Source organism: Hemitrygon akajei, chromosome 1, assembly GCF_048418815.1.
Source record: "Hemitrygon akajei chromosome 1, sHemAka1.3, whole genome shotgun sequence".
Lineage (NCBI taxonomy): Eukaryota > Metazoa > Chordata > Chondrichthyes > Myliobatiformes > Dasyatidae > Hemitrygon > Hemitrygon akajei.
Genome location: NC_133124.1, coordinates 110,786,904 through 110,807,067, shown reverse-complemented (window position 1 = coordinate 110,807,067; position 20,164 = coordinate 110,786,904). Strand labels below are relative to the sequence as shown.

The 20,164-nt window shown below is 42.4% G+C and overlaps 1 protein-coding gene across 1 annotated transcript in view; it reads left to right on the top strand.

Annotated features, from left to right (window-relative positions):
* pkhd1l1.1 (PKHD1 like 1, tandem duplicate 1) overlaps positions 1-20,164 on the top strand; it is a 144,546-nt gene that overhangs the window by 14,728 nt on the left and 109,654 nt on the right. Inside the window, 11 exon segments of the mRNA XM_073069876.1 lie at positions 6-116; positions 1,191-1,280; positions 6,018-6,274; positions 7,445-7,536; positions 8,484-8,643; positions 14,801-14,936; positions 16,370-16,513; positions 17,276-17,433; positions 17,923-18,027; positions 18,555-18,689; positions 19,695-19,816. Coding sequence (XP_072925977.1) covers positions 6-116; positions 1,191-1,280; positions 6,018-6,274; positions 7,445-7,536; positions 8,484-8,643; positions 14,801-14,936; positions 16,370-16,513; positions 17,276-17,433; positions 17,923-18,027; positions 18,555-18,689; positions 19,695-19,816 — 1,510 coding nt within the window.

Here is a 20,164-nt window from a genome sequence, read left to right as displayed (position 1 = left end):
TGAAGAGATGACTGGCATCTACCCGTCTGAAGGGAGTGTGGAAGGAGGCACTCTGCTGACAGTGAAAGGGAGGTTCTTTGATGAAACAGATGCCCCAGCCAAAGTTACTGTGGCAGGTATGTACTAGGGAAGCCAGAACAGTCTACGGTGCCCTTGACTACCTCAGAACCACACAAAACCCTTTTCCAGCTTTTGGGTGCCACAGTAGCATAGGGGTTAGTGTGATGCTATTACAGCTTGGGGCATTCCGGAGTTCAGAGTTCAATTCCACCATCATCCTGTAAGGAGTTTGTGTACATCCTCCCTGTGGAATGTGTGGGTTTTCTCCAGGTTCTCCAGTTTCCTCCCACATTCCAAAGACATTGGTCATGGTAAATTGTTTCACGATTAGGCTAGGGTTAATCGGGTTTGTCGGGGGTTGCTAGGCTGGCATGACTCGAGGGGCTGGAAGGCCCAATTCATTAAATAAAAATACATAAAATATGGCAGCCAGTTTTGCAGAGCAAGCTCCCACAAGCAGCCATGTAACATTGGTTCAGGAATAGCTAGTGATTAAGGGGAACCCTGCTCCTTCTGTTCTGTGGGCTAATTCAGTGAGCAGATGATGCTTGACTAATATCTCGTCAGAAAAACAGAACCCTTGAAAGGTGATATATATCACTATCAAAATGATATCTCAATGTGGAACAGAGGTGCAGTGCTCCCTCAGTACCACGCTGAAGCATAATTGTAATGCTGAATTGTCTGAGCAGGGAAGATTCCATAACCTTCTGCATCAGAGAGACGAGTGAGAGCAGTGGGATATGTTCCATTTATAGACAAGTGACTGTGGAAGACAGACCAACGTACCTGGGAGTTTCCATCCAATGGAAGGAGTCAAAGACTTCCAAAACCAAGTGCATATTAAACGTGACCCTATAGACTCAGTCCACAATCTATCCTATTGTGCAAGCTTCATTTCTTAAATCTAGCAATGTTTTAACACCTTTCACAATTTGAATGTTATAATATATAGAGTTACAGAGAGGGCAATTTATAGCTAGTGATGTTAACAACCTTTCATTTGAAAATATCCGTCCTGTGTACTCAAACTATCATCCATTGTAGTGTTCAGCAAAGTGCATTCATGCTGAATGTAGATCTAAAATCGTTCTATGAGCTATTTTTGTTTTATTCTTTGTCTTAAACAGACCAAACCTGTGAGATTCTCAGGCTCAACGCAAGTCAAATAATCTGCCAGGTGCCAAAAGAAAGCAATTTTTCCAGAACAGTTTTCCCAGGTAGTTTATTTTAATTAACATATTTTCATCAAAAACATAATATGGTAAGTATATCAAATTATTAATATATGCTTAGATGATGTTAAATGACATAAATATAAAAGTATTGGTTAATGAAAATAGATATGACTCTATTAAGCATAAACAGGGTAATGTGTTAGATATTCATGGTACTGTATAGTATAACTGGTCACTTATTTCTAATCTAGTTCATGTGGTTGGTATCCTAAACTAGATTAATTCTATAATATTAATTATATCAGCACACTTAATCTCAGTCACCATGGCTCACCAACCTACACAAATCCCAACTACTTGGCACAAGCTCATGTTGGACAAATTAACTAAAGAGAAGAGCCAAGTGGTTCAAGCACATCTAACCTGCAAATAACTTTCCTCAGAAATAGTTAACATTTTCCAGCATACACAGGCATATCCTTCCTCCACCTTCTACCCCCCTCTGCTTTCTGTAGGCAAGCCAATTCTCAATCCACTCAGTGATGTATCCCTGGACCCCATGCCTCCTGACTTTCTGAATCAATTTCACGCGGGTAACCTTGTCAAATGTCTTACTAAAATCCATATACACCACATCCACTATTCTACCTTAATCCATTTCCAAAATTATCTCCATTTTCTTTCTTGAACAAACAAATAATATTTGCCAATCTCCAATCATCTCATAATTCAAATGGTATGACAAAAGAAGACATGTCTAGGAGCAATCTGTACATTATCAAGAGATAACACGAGGAAATCTGCAGATGCTGGAAATTCAAACAACAACACACACAAAATGCTGGTGGAACACAGCAAGCCAGGCAGCATCTATAGGGAGAAGCGACGTTTCTCCCTATAGATGCTGCCTGGCCTACTGTGTTCCACCAGCATTTTGTGTGTGTTATTATCAAGAGATGGAGTGTTTTATGGCCAACTTAATATTTTCAATGTCACAGCAACTTCCCTTTTCTCCACCATTGATGGCAATGCCTTCAGCTCTGCTTCAAGACATTGCTTAATCCCTGATTGGCCGGGCCTTTGCTCACCTATCCACATCTCCCTGCGTGGGATACCATTTAGTCTGACATCTCTCCAGTGAGATGCTTTGGGGAGTTTAACACTATTAAAGGCACTGGATGTTTTTGTAATAGAGACATACATAACAACAAACCTATTCAGAGAACAATCCCAGAGGTGACCGTGCCATAAGTGATCTGATTAATGGTGTGACCAATTGCTTAATATAATCCCCTGAATCATTCAAGTCCATCTTATTGAATAGGTCGTTAGTTTAGCATCCCAGACAACTTGGCCTTCCTTCAACTATAGGTCTATATTCATGTTTCTGGAGTAACCTGACCCTCTGAATCAAAGGAGGGTTTGTTGCCTATGAGCTAAAGTGCCACTTGCGTAGTAGGCTTGTCAGACTGATTTGTAGACCATCCTTATTGTAAGTGGGCAGAATTCAGTTCAGTCCCTTGAATAACAAGGCTTCACAACATTTTCCATTAGATAAACATTAATCAGAATCACATCCTACATTCAGATATAGCTTAAGTTGGACAACAGGGATTAATTTTACCATCAGGAGTACAAATTAAAATTATATATTTTGATCTGTGAGTCCCTGAACAACCTCCCCACCTTGACTAATGCTGTCTCACATGCACAGTGGGGAAGGGAGTCTTCTATTAGACCAATTCAAAGTTTCTTCTATAAACCTTAAAAGAAAACCAGCTTCTCTGAAGTACCTTTCCCAGCCTTACAATGTCCCAAAGCAGTATGGATTCAATCAGATATTTCTGAGTCTCGCTCCAGGCAAACATTTATAGGTGCCTCTACCAATTAACAAAGATGACAAAAAAAAGTTCTAAACAATTAATTGAAAGGAGAAAATAAGACACAGAGCTATTTCATGTGGTTTGTTTAACAAGTAATTCCAAGGGAGCAAGCAGGAATCGATCAACAGTCTAATTAATCACACCAGTCCCTCGTTGCTGTCACCATAATGCACTCTCTTCCTGCAGTTAAGTGGTATCAAGCCAAGTGTGGCAGCTGCTCTCCAGTCTAGTGTAGGGATTCATTCATTGGTTTCAATCTGAACCAGTCAATTATCTGGGGGAGGTATGATGGAACAAACCCATGAGATTTCAGGACTGAGAAGATGTAGGTGGGTCAGTTAGCTTCTTCTGTATCCTGAAACAACAAAGGCCACAGCACACAAGCTAATCATGCTTCTGTTCTGAACAACATGCTGCTCTTGGATTAAACAGAGTAAACGTACCTTTATGAAAGCAAAGTGGTGTTTGATAAAATGTTCCAGAGGTCTTTGAACATTGTAACAACTGGGAGGGAGCATAAAGATGATCCTCTTGATGTTATCTTCTTGGATTGTAGAAAGTATTTGATAAGTTACCACATGAAAGTTAAGATAAGAGGGCAAAGTTGGCACAATACTAGAGAGTGGCTAACAACAGGAAAATGGATTCGGGGGAAGTTGATCATTTGTAACCGTTAGATCATTCATTACTGGGATGCCAAAAGAATCAGTACTGGATCCTCAGGAACATACAATGCATGAAAATAAATTGGATAAAGGGATTGAGTGTACTGTGGTGAACATTCCAATGGTATAAAGGTAGAAAGTTGTGAGGAGACAGAAAAAGATAGTGGTAAGTTAAGTGAGTGGTCATGAAATTTGCAAATGAAATATAATGTGACAAGATATAAGGTTATCCACACTGCAAAGAAGTAGTTAGGAAGGTTAATTGAGTGCTGGCTTTATTGCAAAGGGAGATTGAAAATGGGGATATTTTGATGCAACTGTATGATATCTCCATGCTTACTTTGGGTATGGTGTCAAGAAGGTTCAACTGGTTTATTTCTGGGGAGAAAGAATAGGCATGTCTTTGAGATGTTTATTGGAGATTAGAAGAATGGGAGTTGTTTGTATTGAAACTTTTAGTATTCTGAGATGGATCAGTAGGCTGGTTGTTGAGAGAATGGTTACATCTGGAAGGGCATGGTTTCAAAATAATGGTCACCCATTTAAGAGAGAAGAAGGGATTTTTTCTGAGGTGTGAATCTTTAAACTTGAGTGTGGAGGTGGAATTGGTGAATATATTGATAATGGTGATTGACATTTCAACTAAACAGGAATTGAGGGGAGGGATGGGGAGAGTGTGGATTGGATCGCTCATAGCCTTATTGAACAGCAGATTAGACTGGAGGGGCTGAGTGGCCGACTGACTCTGCTTATATATTCTTGAATGTAAGGGATCATTGAAAACTGGCTTGATGGAGTTCTTTAGAATTAGGAGTACACATGCTGAAGTTTTTATTTCTGGGGAATCAAAATATATGGCCCATAAGCATAAGGTAGTTACTTCTAAATCAACTACAATTCTGCGCCTTCAGTCAATGGGCAGGAGTGGACTTGCTGCCACAATGTGAGATGAATGGGGGGAAGCATATCTGGCAAAGTATTCATTGGAGAAAGGGAAGTAAAGAAAAGTAGGTGGAGATTTGCATAGATCCTTGAGTTAAATTACTTTTTCTCTGCTGCTATTGCTATGTACTAGTTATCCTGCCTAGTTACTACAGTCTCCTCTGATTGGAAGCTTTGAGGCAAGGTGGTTGTTTGTATTTTAAGCAAACACAGCTTAATATATTGGGTGACTATCCTGGGCCCAGTACACAGTTGCAATCACAAGCGAAGTGTGCCAGCGTTAAGGAGTTTCGGCTTATCACCAGACACTGTAACAGGCTTCTGTAGATATGGTATTGAAGGTATTCTGACTGGTTGCTTCATGGCCTGGTATAGCAATTGGATGTGTAGGGCTTTAAACTGCAGAGAGTAGTAGACTCTGCCCAATACGTTAAGGGTACATCCCTCCTCACCATTGGTAGTAGCTACAAGAGATGCTGCCTCAAAAAGCCAACGTCCATATCAATGATCCCACTAAATGAACTATGCCATCTTTTTACATCTATTAATGGGCAGTACGTACAGAGGCCTGAAGTCCCACACTACCACGTTCAAGAACAGCTACATTCTTTTAAATATTCGGCTCTTGAACCAACAGACCAAGTCCTAATCACTACAGTTTGCATGACAAAGGACTTAGCTTTTTTTAATTGTGTACTACTTTGTAAACCTTCTGTATAGTTTGTTTCTCTTGTGACTGCTGCTTATATGATGCAATGTGCCTGTGATGCTGTGGCAAGTAAGTGTTTCATTGCACCTGTGTATACGGCCACAAACTCGACTTTGTTTGCTACAGTGACACTTGGAAGAAGTAAAATATTTGTCATCAGACACTGTGAATGCTGAAACTGGCCCAGTTCACTGCTACAGGAGGCTTTTGAGCCATCATAACGTGACCCAGAGATATTTAATAATAGTCCATCTAGGCTTCAGTAATAAAAGAAAAGTAAATGTATGTAATTTAAGCACTTTACTGTGCCATATTTTAAACATTAAAATGAAGTATATAAATAAATTAAAACACTTTTCTAAGTATTTTCACCTGGAAATGTACGCTCCCTAAGTTTCAATAAAGCTGAGGGGCCATGTGTGAAGTGCATCCAGCCTCCACACTGTACATTTGTACTCTGATGCTGGCGGTATGAACTCTACAGGGCCAGTAACTGTTTACAGCACTGCTACTGGTAGGACACGAACTAAAATCGGTCTTTCTTTGCAAGTATTGACTTTGTCAATTATCTGTTGTTTAGGAGGAAGAGGTTTGAAGGTGGAAACTTGGAAGGGTGGTACCCTGAGTGACTTGCCAAACTACAATGAAAGTACTGTGGGATACTCAGCAGCATGGGTTGATGAGGCCTTTTATAAACCCTCCACAACATGGAGTCCATCTGTTACCCGTCTTAGTGGATTCTTTGTTGCTCCAGTGACCGACGATTACCGTTTCTACATCAGAGGGAACGGTGTATACGAACTTTACCTTAGCTTAACCGGGCATCCTCAGGATAAGGTATATAAATAGATATTTTGTAATCTTGCTTGAATGTCCACCGATTCTGTTAGCTTTCGTATGTATTTAACAACAGATAAATAGATCCTTGTGAATGTTGATGTTTCATACATGTGAACGATAGTGACGAGAACAGCTATCAGTTTTAACAATGTGACTATATCTGTGAGAGTGGATGAGTCTCCCTGACACCAGTGGGGCAGAGTCATATTCATTAACAATGCAGGTCTTCAGTAAGTTGTTTCAGATGTGCGTGACTTGGAAAGGAGGTTACAGAATTTTGGCCCTCTTATTCTGATAAATATGTATATTTGTGGAAAATAGATTTTAACATGAAGTCACTTCCAATCCTGAGCGAGTAATTTGGAAGCATGTATCCAGTGGAGTTGAATCTGTAGTTTGGGAAAATATCTTCACCGGGATGCTATTGAGTGACAGGGTGGACAAGGATGGTAACAGACTGATATAGAGGGCTAGATTGTGAGATTGCGGATAGTTAGATTGTGGGATGACTGCATAAAATCCAGGAGCAGTAGTTGTCTCAAAGCAAAAGAGACCTGGGTTCAATCGTGACCTCAGGCACAGTTTGTATGGAACATGGATGTTCTCCCTGTGACCACAGGGGCTTCTTCCAGATGCTCTAGCTCCTCCCACTTCACGAAGACATGCAGGTTAGTGGATTAATTGGTTGCTAGTGTGTACATGAGGGGTAGAATCTGTGAGGAGTCGGTGGGAATGTGGGGAGAATAAAAGTGGGATTTTTTTTAGGATTGGTGCAAATGGATGATCCAATGTCAGCAGAGACTCAGTGAGCTGAAGGGCTTACTTTGTTCTGCATCTGAGCAGCTTGAGGTCTGCCTTGATTTAGTTAGAGGGCAGAACTAAGAGTCACATTTATATATTCCTGAGTACTCTGCAGTAAAGCCATACATGACGTTTCTTTGAGCCCATCAGTAACCTGATAGTGAGGGGAAGGGCGCCCATCCCTGTTTCACTGGAAAAGAATGAATTAGCTTGAGACTTCAAATTATGATGTCTGATAAGTTGCATGCACACAAGCTGGTCACTTTGACAACATTTGAGAACTAGTAGTTGCTGCCTCCAATTAGAAATAAAGAAGGAATTTGTGTAGACGAATAACATATGTTCCACCTTTGCATCATTCCCTAGGCTAAAGTTGCCTATGGCTCCAGGGAGACCTGGAGTTACAGAAGCTACTCCAGCCAGTCCTCTGATATACTGCAACTCGAAAAAAGGAAAGAGTAGGTATCTAATTCTACAAGTCTTCTATATTAACAGTTGTGAAATTACAAACAAAATATATTCACACAATTAAAATAGCGAATACAATTTATATCTGTCAATTTGCATATGGTACATTGATCATATTTAGCTGATCGTTTGCCCTCATAATTTATGCATACTTCATAAAATTTAAATCAATGAATTGTTGGATTACATATTTACATGTGTGGTTTTCATGTTTAACTGAAAACTTCTATAAAGTCTATTTTAAGATTAAAATTAAGAAATATGAAATTAAAATTTCTTTGGAAATAAGAACTCTGAAATCTTGTTGAGAATGCTAAGGAATTATAATATGCCAAGGAGAGGAATTGGGTATCCTTCAACTGATAAAACCATCAGCTGATGCAAAGTTCAAAACAGCAAAATGTATTTGTCTCACTCTCACCACATCATGTAGCCCCCAACCCCACTCCACTGTGCCATTCTGTGATCAAAAACTGGGCAAAGCTCTCATCAGATTTTGGTCCTTGGATTTTAAAATTGATGATAATTGTTTGTTGCTAGCTGCTTCACATGGTCACTAGCTGGTTGTGCTCCTCAGCTTGGGCCTGAGTAAGAAAGATCCCACAACACACGTTAGAAACAGTCCTTGAGATCTCACGTATGAAAGAATAATAGTCAGACAGCACAGAAAGCAGCCCTTTGGCCCAACACTTTCATGCTGACTGTATACTGAGAGGTGTAGGGACATTTCAATACAACATCACTCCCCCAAACTTGAAGCCAAAGGATGATATAGTTTACAAGTTTACTTCAAGCCTAAGATCACATTTTTGGAACTTTTGAATAAACAGAATGTCGATTAGAACTTCTTTTTGCTGTGGGATAACTGGCCGCAGGCCAAAGACTGGCAAGCAACCAATGTGCAATAGATTGACAGGAGGGACTGTTTGCTTCACAGATATTACATGGAAGTGCTCCTGCAGGAAACCACATCATCATCCTTTGTATCTGTTGGTGTGTACCGCAACAGTACCTCTTACACCGAGCAGCAGACAGCAGACTCCGTCAATGAACAGCAGTACATCAGGTCATTCTCCCAGATTGTCTACGAGAAGCAGGTCAGTTCTGAACCATGAATATCCTGGGGCACAGCTTCCATTAGACCAGGCAATCAGCCTGCTGAGATTCACAGGAGCAAGTGAGTCGTGATGGTGAGGCAGTGTGCTTATTCTCACACCAATGTTCTTGGGTGAGTTTGCAGAGCAGAACATCTGCCTCAAAATATCCTGAAAAGCCAATTCTGGGTGTGCCAATCCCTGACATGGGTGAGATAAGGTTTTCTGTAGCCCTGGTGCTTCGTCAGAGGCTTTATTTCCCTATCATCCCTATGGGCCCTGTTGCAAGAATGAAATCACCAGAGAGAGAGTTACTGGTAGGTACAAAACAGCTTCTTTATTCGCCAAAACAAGGTACAGTAGGCATCATACGGAGATGCTTTTGATGGAAAGGTCTGCTGGCCCAACCTGGGGCTCGATATTTATTTGCTAAACACATAGGACAATTCCATATTGACAAAGTATAGACAATGCTTTCTTTTGAAGCTACATGCAAACTTCACATCTTCTGATTCACATCCATCCCACAGACACCAGCATTGTCTGTGGACTGGGATTCACAGCTTCCTTAGGAATGCATTGTTCAAAACTGAATCCACAATACCAGTTAGTCCTGACAAAGGGTCTTGGCCCAAAACATCGACTGTACTTCTTCCCATAGATGCTGTCTGGCCTGCTGTGTTCCACCAGCATTCTGTGTGTGTGTGTGTTGCTTGAATTTCCAGCATCTGCAGATTTCCTCGTGTCCACATTACATTATCTAGGAACAGAAGACTGGTAGCCAAAGCCTTTTGCTAAATTTAAATAACCTAAACCCAAAAATCACTCTAACAGTCCCTCCTCTTGACCCTCCTGGACAGAAATAAATTTGTACCAGGAAAGGCCAACCTAGGAGGATCTACTCAAATAGGGCAGCAAAAACGCCCTGCCTCGAAATTACCCTCCAATTTTGTGTTCCTCGATATCTACCCTAGCATTCCCTGATCGCTACCTACCAGATGTTAAGCAGAGAGGTTGTTCCAGAAATTTGAACAAGTCTTTAGAAATGCTACTGCTTTGGTGTGCCTGTCGGCTCTTTCCCGCAGGCTGATTGCAGTGTAATCACATTCCTTGTCTTCACCCCTTCATTCTCTGGTCACTGAAACTCTCTTTCAAGGAGCACCCACAGGCCCTCTCGTCGATATACAGGAAGGGGTTGGGGTGGTCTCTATGTAAGTATCTGCAAGGACCTCTCCCCGGTGGCACCCCCTTCTGAACTGTCCAGTTGATCACTGGCCCGACTGCTGAAAAGGCCCCACCCAGTTCCTCATTCACACTGGGGATGACTGCTTTCAGATGCCACGTGCAGTCTAAAATGCCATCGAAGTTGTGGAACTTGCTGACTCTGCTTTAACTTAAAAATCCCTCCCCATCTATTTTCCAGTCTTTTCTATTTTATGCTACGAAACTAATCATCTACCTTCAGCAACCTGCCTTCATTACAGACTACCATCATCACCATACTTCAGCATGCTATTCAAGGTTTTCTGTTGCGCTCTCGGGGTTTTCTGCCTTTGTGTTTCCTCTGGGTATGTTTTCATCGGTTGTGGTCAGGTCTGGCATGGCCGGCTGGTGTTCCTCTCTTAGGTTCTCTGTAATTACATGGTTATTGGGTACACTTGATCCCCTGCTCTGACTGTGGGAGCAACAAGGTGGTGAGTTGTATGCTTTAACCCGAGTCCAGTGTTTCCACTGGCTGCCTCGCCGAGTCTGCAAACTGGCGCGAGTATCATTGGTTAAGAGTACCATCTGTGGCCCTATACACCTAGAGGCAAACCCTGGCCTTTCCGGCAACACCCTCACCATGACCTGGTTGCTGGGCTGTGGAAGGATCATCTCCTTTCCCTCTGGCTCTCTGATCAGCGATTTGCTGCTGCTGTTTCATTTGGTCCTTCAACACTTTAAGTTGATTACGAAAGTCTTTCATTCTCCAGGCTCCCTGCAACCCGTAATTACCCCATGATATAACTTCAGTGTTATTTGCCTAATACATGGTGGGGCCACTGTGACTCTTTCCGCCTGTGTGCCCAGCTCCCATCTGGTCCCTCCTTTGCTCCTTTTTCCACCACCTCTCCTTTTCTTCTGCCACTACCCCTTCATATAATTTTGCTAAATTGGCTTCTGTCGTTTCTTCCTGCGCACTTGCAATTTCAATTGCCTTTTATTCCTCTGCTGCCTTATTCGCAGTAATGTCTGCCCTTAGAGGGACTGGAAAAACTATATGTTCTGGAGACAAACCATTCAGGATTGTTGCAGGGCCCGCCACTATAGGATGCGGTCTCGGCATGGTCTTAAACATAGAAACATAGAAAATAGGTGCAGGAGTAGGCCATTCGGCCCTTCGAGCCTGCACCGCCATTCAGTATGATCATGGCTGATCATCCAATTCAGAACCCTGTACCTGCTTTCTCTCCATACCCCCGATCCCTTTAGCCACAAGGGCCATATCTAACTTCTTCTTAAATATAGCCAATGAACTGGCCTCAACTGTTTCCTGTGGCAGAGAATTCCACAGATTCACCACTCTTCTGTGTGAAGAAGTTTTTCCTCATCTCGGTCGTAAAAGGCTTCCCCTTTATCCTTAAACTGTGACCCCTCGTTCTGGACTTCCCCAACATTGGAAACAATCTTCCTGCATCTAGCCTGTCCAATCCCTTTAGAATTTTATACGTTTCAATAAGATCCCCCCTCAATCTTCTAAATTCCAGTGAGTATAAGCCTAGTCAATCCAGTCTTTCTTCATATGAAAGTCCTGCCATCCCAGGAATCAATCTGGTGAATCTTCTCTGTACTCCCTCTATGGCAAGAATGTCTTTCTTATACCTTAAGGGTGGTATAGGGTGGTATGGTCTCAATGGATATGATCCACTGGGTTTAACTGGCCATATAAATGAGTTAGTAATGGCCACAGTCTCTCTGAGTATCCCCTGGTGATTTTGTTCCTTCACTATACCCTGGACAGCTGTCAGTGCGTCAGATTTTATAGGGTACTGCTTATATGGCATTTATGCAGGTCTCCATCTATTTCAACTGGGTTTATCTTTACTTGACCACAATCTTGCTTGTGTCTAGCCTACAAAACTGGGAACTGTTGACAAAGTAATCCATAGACACAATCCTGGTTCCAGTTTCTAGTGATTGGGGCAGCTGCGACAATGCTAGCCAGATTGTGTATTCTGTTGGTTGTAAGCGTTCGCTGCCCCTGATTTGTCCATATTACTTCTCTTTCCCAAATCAATAACGGCCCCTGCTTCCCTTAGGATGTCTATTCCAAGGATAGTGCCCTCATTATTTGGACATGCCCAGAAGTACACTGGAAGCTGCACACCCCCGATTTCGAGTATTTGCGACTCGCTTCTTACTGCTTTCACTGTTTTATCTCCTACACCCCTAATATAAATGGCTTGTCTGGTTATTGGCAAGGGTAGGTCTGTTCTTGATACCAATGCCCCTGTGTCCACTAACATATTGCATTGCCCTCCCCCCCCAACAATGCTGTTATTTACATCTGTGGGTCACCAGCACTGAGCACTGGCAGTGGGGCTCGCCGCTGCATCGTTTTTCTGACCTAGGAGCCGTCTTTACTAGCTCTATGATCTGATTGACAGTCAGATTGTTCAGACTAGGCACTGATGGGGTGGGAGATTGTGTCTGCTGTGACGTTCACCTGTTTTTCTTCCTTTTTTTGGACACTTGTTTCCAACCATGTCTCAATAGGCTGCACCTGTAGCATATCAATTCCTTTACCCTCCCATGTCTATTCCAGCAATTCCTTGCTTTGTGCCCTGGTCGCCGGCAAACAGAACAAATTCTCTGGGACATCACAGCAGCTGCATCCACTATAGCCACTTTATGATCTCTCTTGGACTTTCTTCGGTCTACCTCACTGGTCCACGAAACTATCGCAGAGTAGGTCGACCCCTGTTATGCCTAAATCTAAAACTTGCTGGTGTGCTGATCTCAGGCTTTCCTTCAGCATTTTCAGGAAGACTTGGTTGTCCCTCCCTTGATTATCCAACCCAGAATATTTTTCATACACTCGATATTTACGTTCTGCATAATCCATGGCTGTCTCATTAGCTTTTTGAATCACTGCCACTATCGTTCCCCAGTTATTCTCACCTCCACCCAATCGCTGCTTCACTTCCCCTTTTAAAAAAGCGATATCTTCCTTCATTGCTGGCTTTCCCGGTAGTTGCCCAGGTACCATCCTGCACCCCCTGGGCCATACTGTCCCACATATTCCTCGGGCACTTCACTTTTACCAACTTGTGTATATCTTTAGGGTGCATCCGGTGAATTTCAAACATTTCCTCAAGCTTATGCCAGAATTCCGAATTCCCGCATGTGAGGGAAGTGAGGGAACTCTGACTAAATGCTCTGTTTCTCCCTGGGGCGAAGGTTGTAATCATTGTTAAGGGCTGGCTTGGATCATCAGGGTTCTCAGCCTGACATTGCTTGATCCCAATAGGTGCCATCCCAACAGATATATCTGAGTAAAACCTCTTCCTGAAATACCTCCACGTTAATTCCCACACTACGCAAAATATAAAAGATAGGTACCAGTTAAACAGCATGTACTTAAAACCGCAGAGTATGTACTCTGCAATCTGCCACTTTTGAGCACCTGAACTCACGATGCCTGCTGTATTCCTTTGCATCACACTCGCAAAGCATGTACGCTAAACTACAGCTCCCCGAACGAGTATACATGCCCCCACTCTGGCGTCCCGAACAGTCGGTAACTGCCATTCGCAACTGGTCACTGCGTCCAAGCAAATTAGCACTCAAAGTTTCCTCGCTTATGTAAACACACATGCATGCACACACACTACTTTTATATCTACCAGTTCAGCTCTCCATGTTTGTGATAGCTCGTGTTCCCGTGTACCACCAACCCAAACAGTGAGTGGGTGTTCCCGTGTACCACCAACCCAAACAGTGAGTGGGTGTTCCCGTGTACCACCAACCCAAACAGATCCAAGTGTGAGTGCTATCTTAGAAAATACTCATCCACTTAGCCTGAAGATCGCTGGCCACACAATGGGTCACAAAGGTATCATCCCACTTCTAGCACCAAATGTTATTACGTGAATGAATTGCTGGAGAAAATTACTGGTAGATACAAAGCAGCTGCTTTATTCAACGAAACAAGGTACAGCCGGCATCGTACCGCGACACTTTCACTATAAAGGTCTGCGGGCCCAACGTGGGGCTTGATATTTATTTGCTAAACACAAAGGACAATTCCATATTTATACATAGACAATGCTTTCTGTTGAAGCTACATGCAAACTTCACACCTTGTTCATATCCATCCCACAGACACCAGCATCGTCTGTGGACTGGGATTCACAGCTTCCTTAGGAATGCATTGTTCCAAATTAAATCCGCAATACATTGTCAGGGAACAGAAGACTGGTAGCCAAAGCCATTTGCTAAATGTAAATAACCTAAACCCAAAAATCACTCTAACAGGCCCCTGGTTTTTGCATGGGTCTGTAATGGTTGGGCTATCATGCAGTGAAGGGGCAAGCAAGTTGTGTTATACCAGCGTGGGAGAGGTCCACCCACAGGTCTGAATTCAGTCAGTTCACTCAGCCCAACCAGGTTAAGTGCTGATCATAAAGGTTTCTCAGCACTCTCAATGGTAGCTGATGGTTCCCCACTGCACTCCCTGTCACTTCGGAGAACTTTCTCCCAAGTGGGCTGTACTCCAAGGCTGGACAGCAGTCTGCATCTTTACAAAGTAAGTCACCTAGCAAGGATCATTCGATATTAGACTGCACTAACAAAGCTAAGCCGTCATCTCCAGTTGTGGTCACTTGGTCACTCCAGAGTGAGGATTCAGTTCCTGACTGATGATGAAATCACTGCCTTGCACCAGTATATCTCAGTAGTCCTGGATAAAGAGGACTTCATTGTATCAGGAAAAGTGAGTTGTTTGACAATTGGTTTTTACAAGTACTTTGCAAACTAGTGCCAAATTAGATTCTGGTAGTGTGTATTTTATGGAGACAGAATGGAAGCAAATTATAATCTAATATTCATTCGTTGAAACATTTTGTACAAGTTCATCTGACAGGATTTGATTTAACACTCTTTTATCTTGCCATTTTAGATTGTAACCTTGGAGAACTGGACAATAGGAAGTGCGGTCAGTGAAGTTCAGCAGGTCACCATCACCAGTCCATGCTGGGACTCTGACTCCTGCTCATTCCACTGGTATAGGCTCATCTACAACCAGGAGCACACAGGTATACCAGCAGGAACTTTCAAGTGAGAATTAGAAAACTTGTGGAAAAGGAATAATTACAAGACTCTAGGGATGGGGAAGTTATTTCAATAAATTAATACCTTTAGTGGAGGAGACTATTCAGCCCATTGAATCTGTCTCCTCTTTCAGAGAGTAACACAGTTAATCCAACTCTGCAGCTTTCTCCAAATCCCTGCAAATTGTTCTCCATTGTGTATCTGTTTTTGTAGTTTACAAATGAACCAGAACCAGCCCACAGTTAGATAAATCATTCCAAAGGTGAGCTATTGGATAGCCCCTGTGATCCTCATTTTTAAATTAATCCTTGTTTGGAGCTGACTGTCTTAACTGGAACAGTGTAACCATTATCACATGGAACTAGATATTATTAGGGTCCAGTCAGACTCTCCCACCAGCAACCTCCAGAATATGTCTTTGTGCATTTTTATAGAAGAAGCCTCTGTTACCCCAGTGAAACGCCCATAGTTGTTTCTCTGATATCTGAGGTTTAAGTATTTCCTATCCAGATTCTGGTCCAAATCAACCCTTTTACATCTGTATGATCTTGCCAGTAAGCAATGTCAAATGCTTAGAAATATTAATTCTCGTGTTAGAATATTAATCCTAAATAATTAATTACTGAGGACAAATTATATAGAATGTAGATTTCAAATGATGCATTGTTTAGCTATCCTCTGGTCATGTTGTGTTGGTCATTATAGTCCCATCTCAATTTCATTGCCCAAATTTAAGGACTTTTGTGGCAGATACTGGAGGCTGCACTCCACGTGTCTGGCTCTCTGACAGAAGTGGTGGGTGCAACTATTCTAAGCCAACACGAGAATTAGTGTCTTTATTATATATGTGTTAAGGTGTGTATAAGCAGCTTTACTTATAGACCGGGGGAGCAGGGCAGTATTCACCCTGTGCCCTGCTCACTAATCAGCCTCCAGTCATGCCAGTTTGGTCATAGCTAAAATATAATCTGGGTCAGGCAGTGCCTGCAGTGAGTGAAACAGATTCAGCTTGGTGAGCCTTCATCAGAAGCTGTGACCATTCTGGGCATGCAGTTCTGGGTCACTCTGTTTCTTTTACCACAGATGCTGAGTATCTCCATGTTTCCTGTCTATTTCAGATTTCCAGTGGTTGCAGATTTTTTAATTTCCATATCTAGTCACAGATCCCTTTCATTCTCTGTGAAAGCTTGCAATATACGAGTTGTCTTATTTGCCAGAACAACACCTGAAAGTGATTCTTGTGTTGTAACGTGCTTTGGGATGTTTTGGAAATATGAATAAATAGTCATTTTTCTTCTTTACTGTGTGTAATACTGCCTTTCCTTGAACAAGATTTAGGTCAGGGACAGTGGTTTGGGGATCATTTCCTTACTTTGAGTTATTGACTCTGGACTATTCCTCCACCCCCACCCCCCAGGGCTTCTTCCCGCAGATGCTTCAGGCGTACAGATTGAGCAAGTTTTAAATGATCTGTGGTCGATTAAACCTGATACAGTGAAAGTGTCAAGCACAGCAATCAGCCAAGGCGTTGCCCACACAGTGACTTTCATCTCCACAAGAGGTAAACAATACTTCAGCATGCACACCCGTTCTTGGCAGTGAGTAAACTGACCCAGCCCAGCTGACAAATCTCTTGCCCACTCCTTGTTGAGAACATTCCCATGTTGGCTGAGAGGTGTTCCTTGTCCCAGATTCATCCCTCATCCTGCCCACCTCCTCCAGCCTAAAGCTGCTTTGCTCTCAGGTCTGAGTGACCACCTTCCCCTCGAACTGATTTATTACCGTGTTCACAAATATACAAGCACACTCATGCGCCACACACCCATGCACCACACACCCATGCACCACACACCCATGCACCACACACCCATGCACCACACACTCATGCACCACACACCCATGCACCACACACTCATGCACCACACACCCATGCACCACACACCCATGCACCACACACCCATGCACCACACACTCATGCACCACACACTCATGCACCACACACCCATGCACCACACACCCATGCACCACACACCCATGCATACACATGAACATATATTGATGCTCATGCCAACATAGCCACAGCACACACATGGATGCATGCACAAACATATGCCTGCTCCATATACCTTTCCCTACACCCATGCCCAGACAGGCACAAATACCAATCTCTATACATGGGCACACACATCCCTACACAGTCGTTTACACACCTCTAATTCTGTGCACTCATATTTCTAAAGGGAGAATGCAGAGCAGTGGAATCCAATCAATGTAATGACATCTCTTGCCTCTTTAACATTGCTTTCTCATTGTTCCTGTGAAGGGGATTTTGATTTACTCCAGCACGAGGCATTGGGCGGAAGCAACATCACCATCGAAGTGGTGGAACAGGTCAAGGGGAGACCCAGTATGGACACTTTCTCACTGAGGCTGGACGGGATCAATTCCAGGCCCCTTCCAAGTGCAGCTACTGCTGATGAGGTGTGTCACATCTCGTTCAGTACACTTGTTTTTATCTGTATTATTCCACCGCTGTGCCAATGATTTATACGGTTGTTGCTATGGATGGAAGAGATCTGCCATCTGAGGAACTGGGGGCACAGGCTTGGACTGACTGGGTACAGAGTGGAGATTTTCATAGGAGGTTAACATATTGTTTTCCAACCCATATAACTGGTGTTGCAAATAGTGAAAATTTGGAAATCATGGAAGTCCCATCCTTTGTCCTAGTTATTGGACAATTGTATGTGGTAACAGCCAACACCTTAAAGCTCACTTTGAATTTGGTCACCGGTGTGTGCATTTGTGAAGAACGGAACCAGGCTTTTTTTGGAAATAACTTACATGGAATGATATGGTGACAAGTATCCCCTGGTAATTATGTACAGTATACTCAGAAAAGAAGCAGAAAGTCTGAAGTTGGTTTGCCAATAGGTCAAGGAAAGGAGTTTCATCAATCTCTCCCCACAGGTAAAAGCTGTGTTAGAAGAACTGGTGGGTGTGAAATGTCCTGAACACATCGCTGGCTATAGCAGTGGATATGCAGTCAAGTACTTCAATGATTTTGAAGACTGGGTATGTATCCTAATAAGAATCATCAGCCAATTGAATTGCACTTAGTCTTGAACACAACTTTCTTGTAGTTTCCAGGCTGAATACTGGTCTCTTAGTCCCAGAGTTGTGTGTTTGTCTGATGCCTAAGTCTGAGGCACAGCTTGCCTGGTCAGGAAAGCAGGTGAATCTCCCAAACGGTGCATCACACACAGACGAACACCACCAACGTGGTCTGGAGTTCAAGTTGGCCGAGAGTGGCAAGGTTAGTCTGACGAAGGGTCTCAGCCCACAACGTCAACTGTACTTCTTCCTATAGATGCTGCCTGGCCTGCTGCGTTCCACCAGCATTTTGTGTGTGCTGTACAGCATGCTCTTGGATGGCTGGATCTTCACCAAGCTAGCAGCCCCCAAAGCTGACATCACCCTTCCTCCTGGGCCTGACCTGATTCCACCTAAGGCCTGAACATTTACCCCCACCAACTTTGAATCCACATGCTCCAGATTCTCACCCTGGTCAGTCAAAATATGATTTGCTTTTCCCCTTGTAGGGCTACAGGTATTACAGTGGCCAGGTGACAGTGGAGACTGATGCCTTCTGCGGACGACACTCTGTCAAAAACCCCGTTTATCTGTATGGCTATGCTGAAACCCATCGGTCTTTCCTGTTAGACACCTACAAGCAGGTGAGACCACAGCTACTTTATCTCCTTCCATTTGATTTGTAGAGCTTAAATATCATTGGTCCTTGGTAGTATGTAGGTTCAGCCCAGATTAGGAGCAGGTCATGCTGCTCCTTTCTGCTCTGGCATTTCCTAATGTCATGATTGATCTCCTCAATAACTCTTCTCTCCCACACTGTCCCTATACTTTTGATCCATTTAACAAATGAGCACAAATAGCATCTGGGATAGGAATCACATTGACATGCTGCCACGTGAACATAGAAATTTCTCCTCATCAGCATCTTAAATCCACCATTCCAAGATCTCCAGCTCAGCTTAATGTCTTCTCATCTGCTACCCTTCTGAGAAAATTGCACATCAGCAAAATGATTCCAAACTCCACAGTAATTAGATTCATTTTTATGCTTAATATATTGTATCTGGACTAGGTAGTTTTGTGTTTTGTCTGCTAGTTCTTGGAAATGGGTCACCCTTTACTCTGTAATTGGCTTTCCAATAATTGCTGAGGAGTTGAGATCATCTCTTGTCAACACCCCATCAGTGTCTGGTGTCCAGTCTCTCATATGGAGAAAAATGTAAATGCCATGGGGAAGGGGAAGGACTGGAGAAGAGGAAAGGAGTTTGAGAGAAATGCAGGAAGATTCTGAGCCAAAATTGATGTCTATGTGTCAGGCTCTTACTTCACACTCTTGTTGAAGATAATTCCCCTTCTGCAAGTATTCTAAAGAGATTAAAAAGGCATTCAGCTGCAACTCTGAACTAGGGTCAATGTGGATGTATTTCCAAAGGAAAAATTTCAAGATTCTGCAGATAAATGCTTGCAAACTATGTATGACTTTAAATATGAATTAATTTAATCAGGTGACAGATCTTTATTTTACTCAAGGGTTAGTTCCCAATTACCAGATGCTCACAGTAGTCTATTTCACCTTTATAAAGCAGATTCTGAGATAAGAAATAGCAAAACTAGAAGTGTAGCTAATGTGAGTTTAACTATGCTTTCAGCTTTGCTTTGCATACAAAGGAATCTTGAGAAATTCTATTTGGCTCTCAATGAGTTATGAAGAAGAAAGCAAAACACTGACCAATTCTTTTTGGGTATCGTACAGTTTTGCTGAAGGGAATCAGTAAGTATTTCTTAAATTTTAATAATTAGGGATTAATTTTACACATTAGGTGTTGCAGGTAATAACGTAACTAATCATTTAATAAATTGCATGTTCTAAATGCTATTTGCAAACAGTAATTAAGATTGTTGTCCAGCCACTGAGAAACAAAGTATTTTTTTTTGTAAATTTTTTTTATTGAAGTTCATCATCAAACAAACATTTCCATAAGATGTATTTCAGACATTGTACATATATATTATATAATCATATATATGGCAAATCTCCACAAAGTATTTATCTGAGGTATACACTTATAGAAAAGAGTGGAAAGAACAAAGTATTATTTTTATAATTGGGTTTAAATTG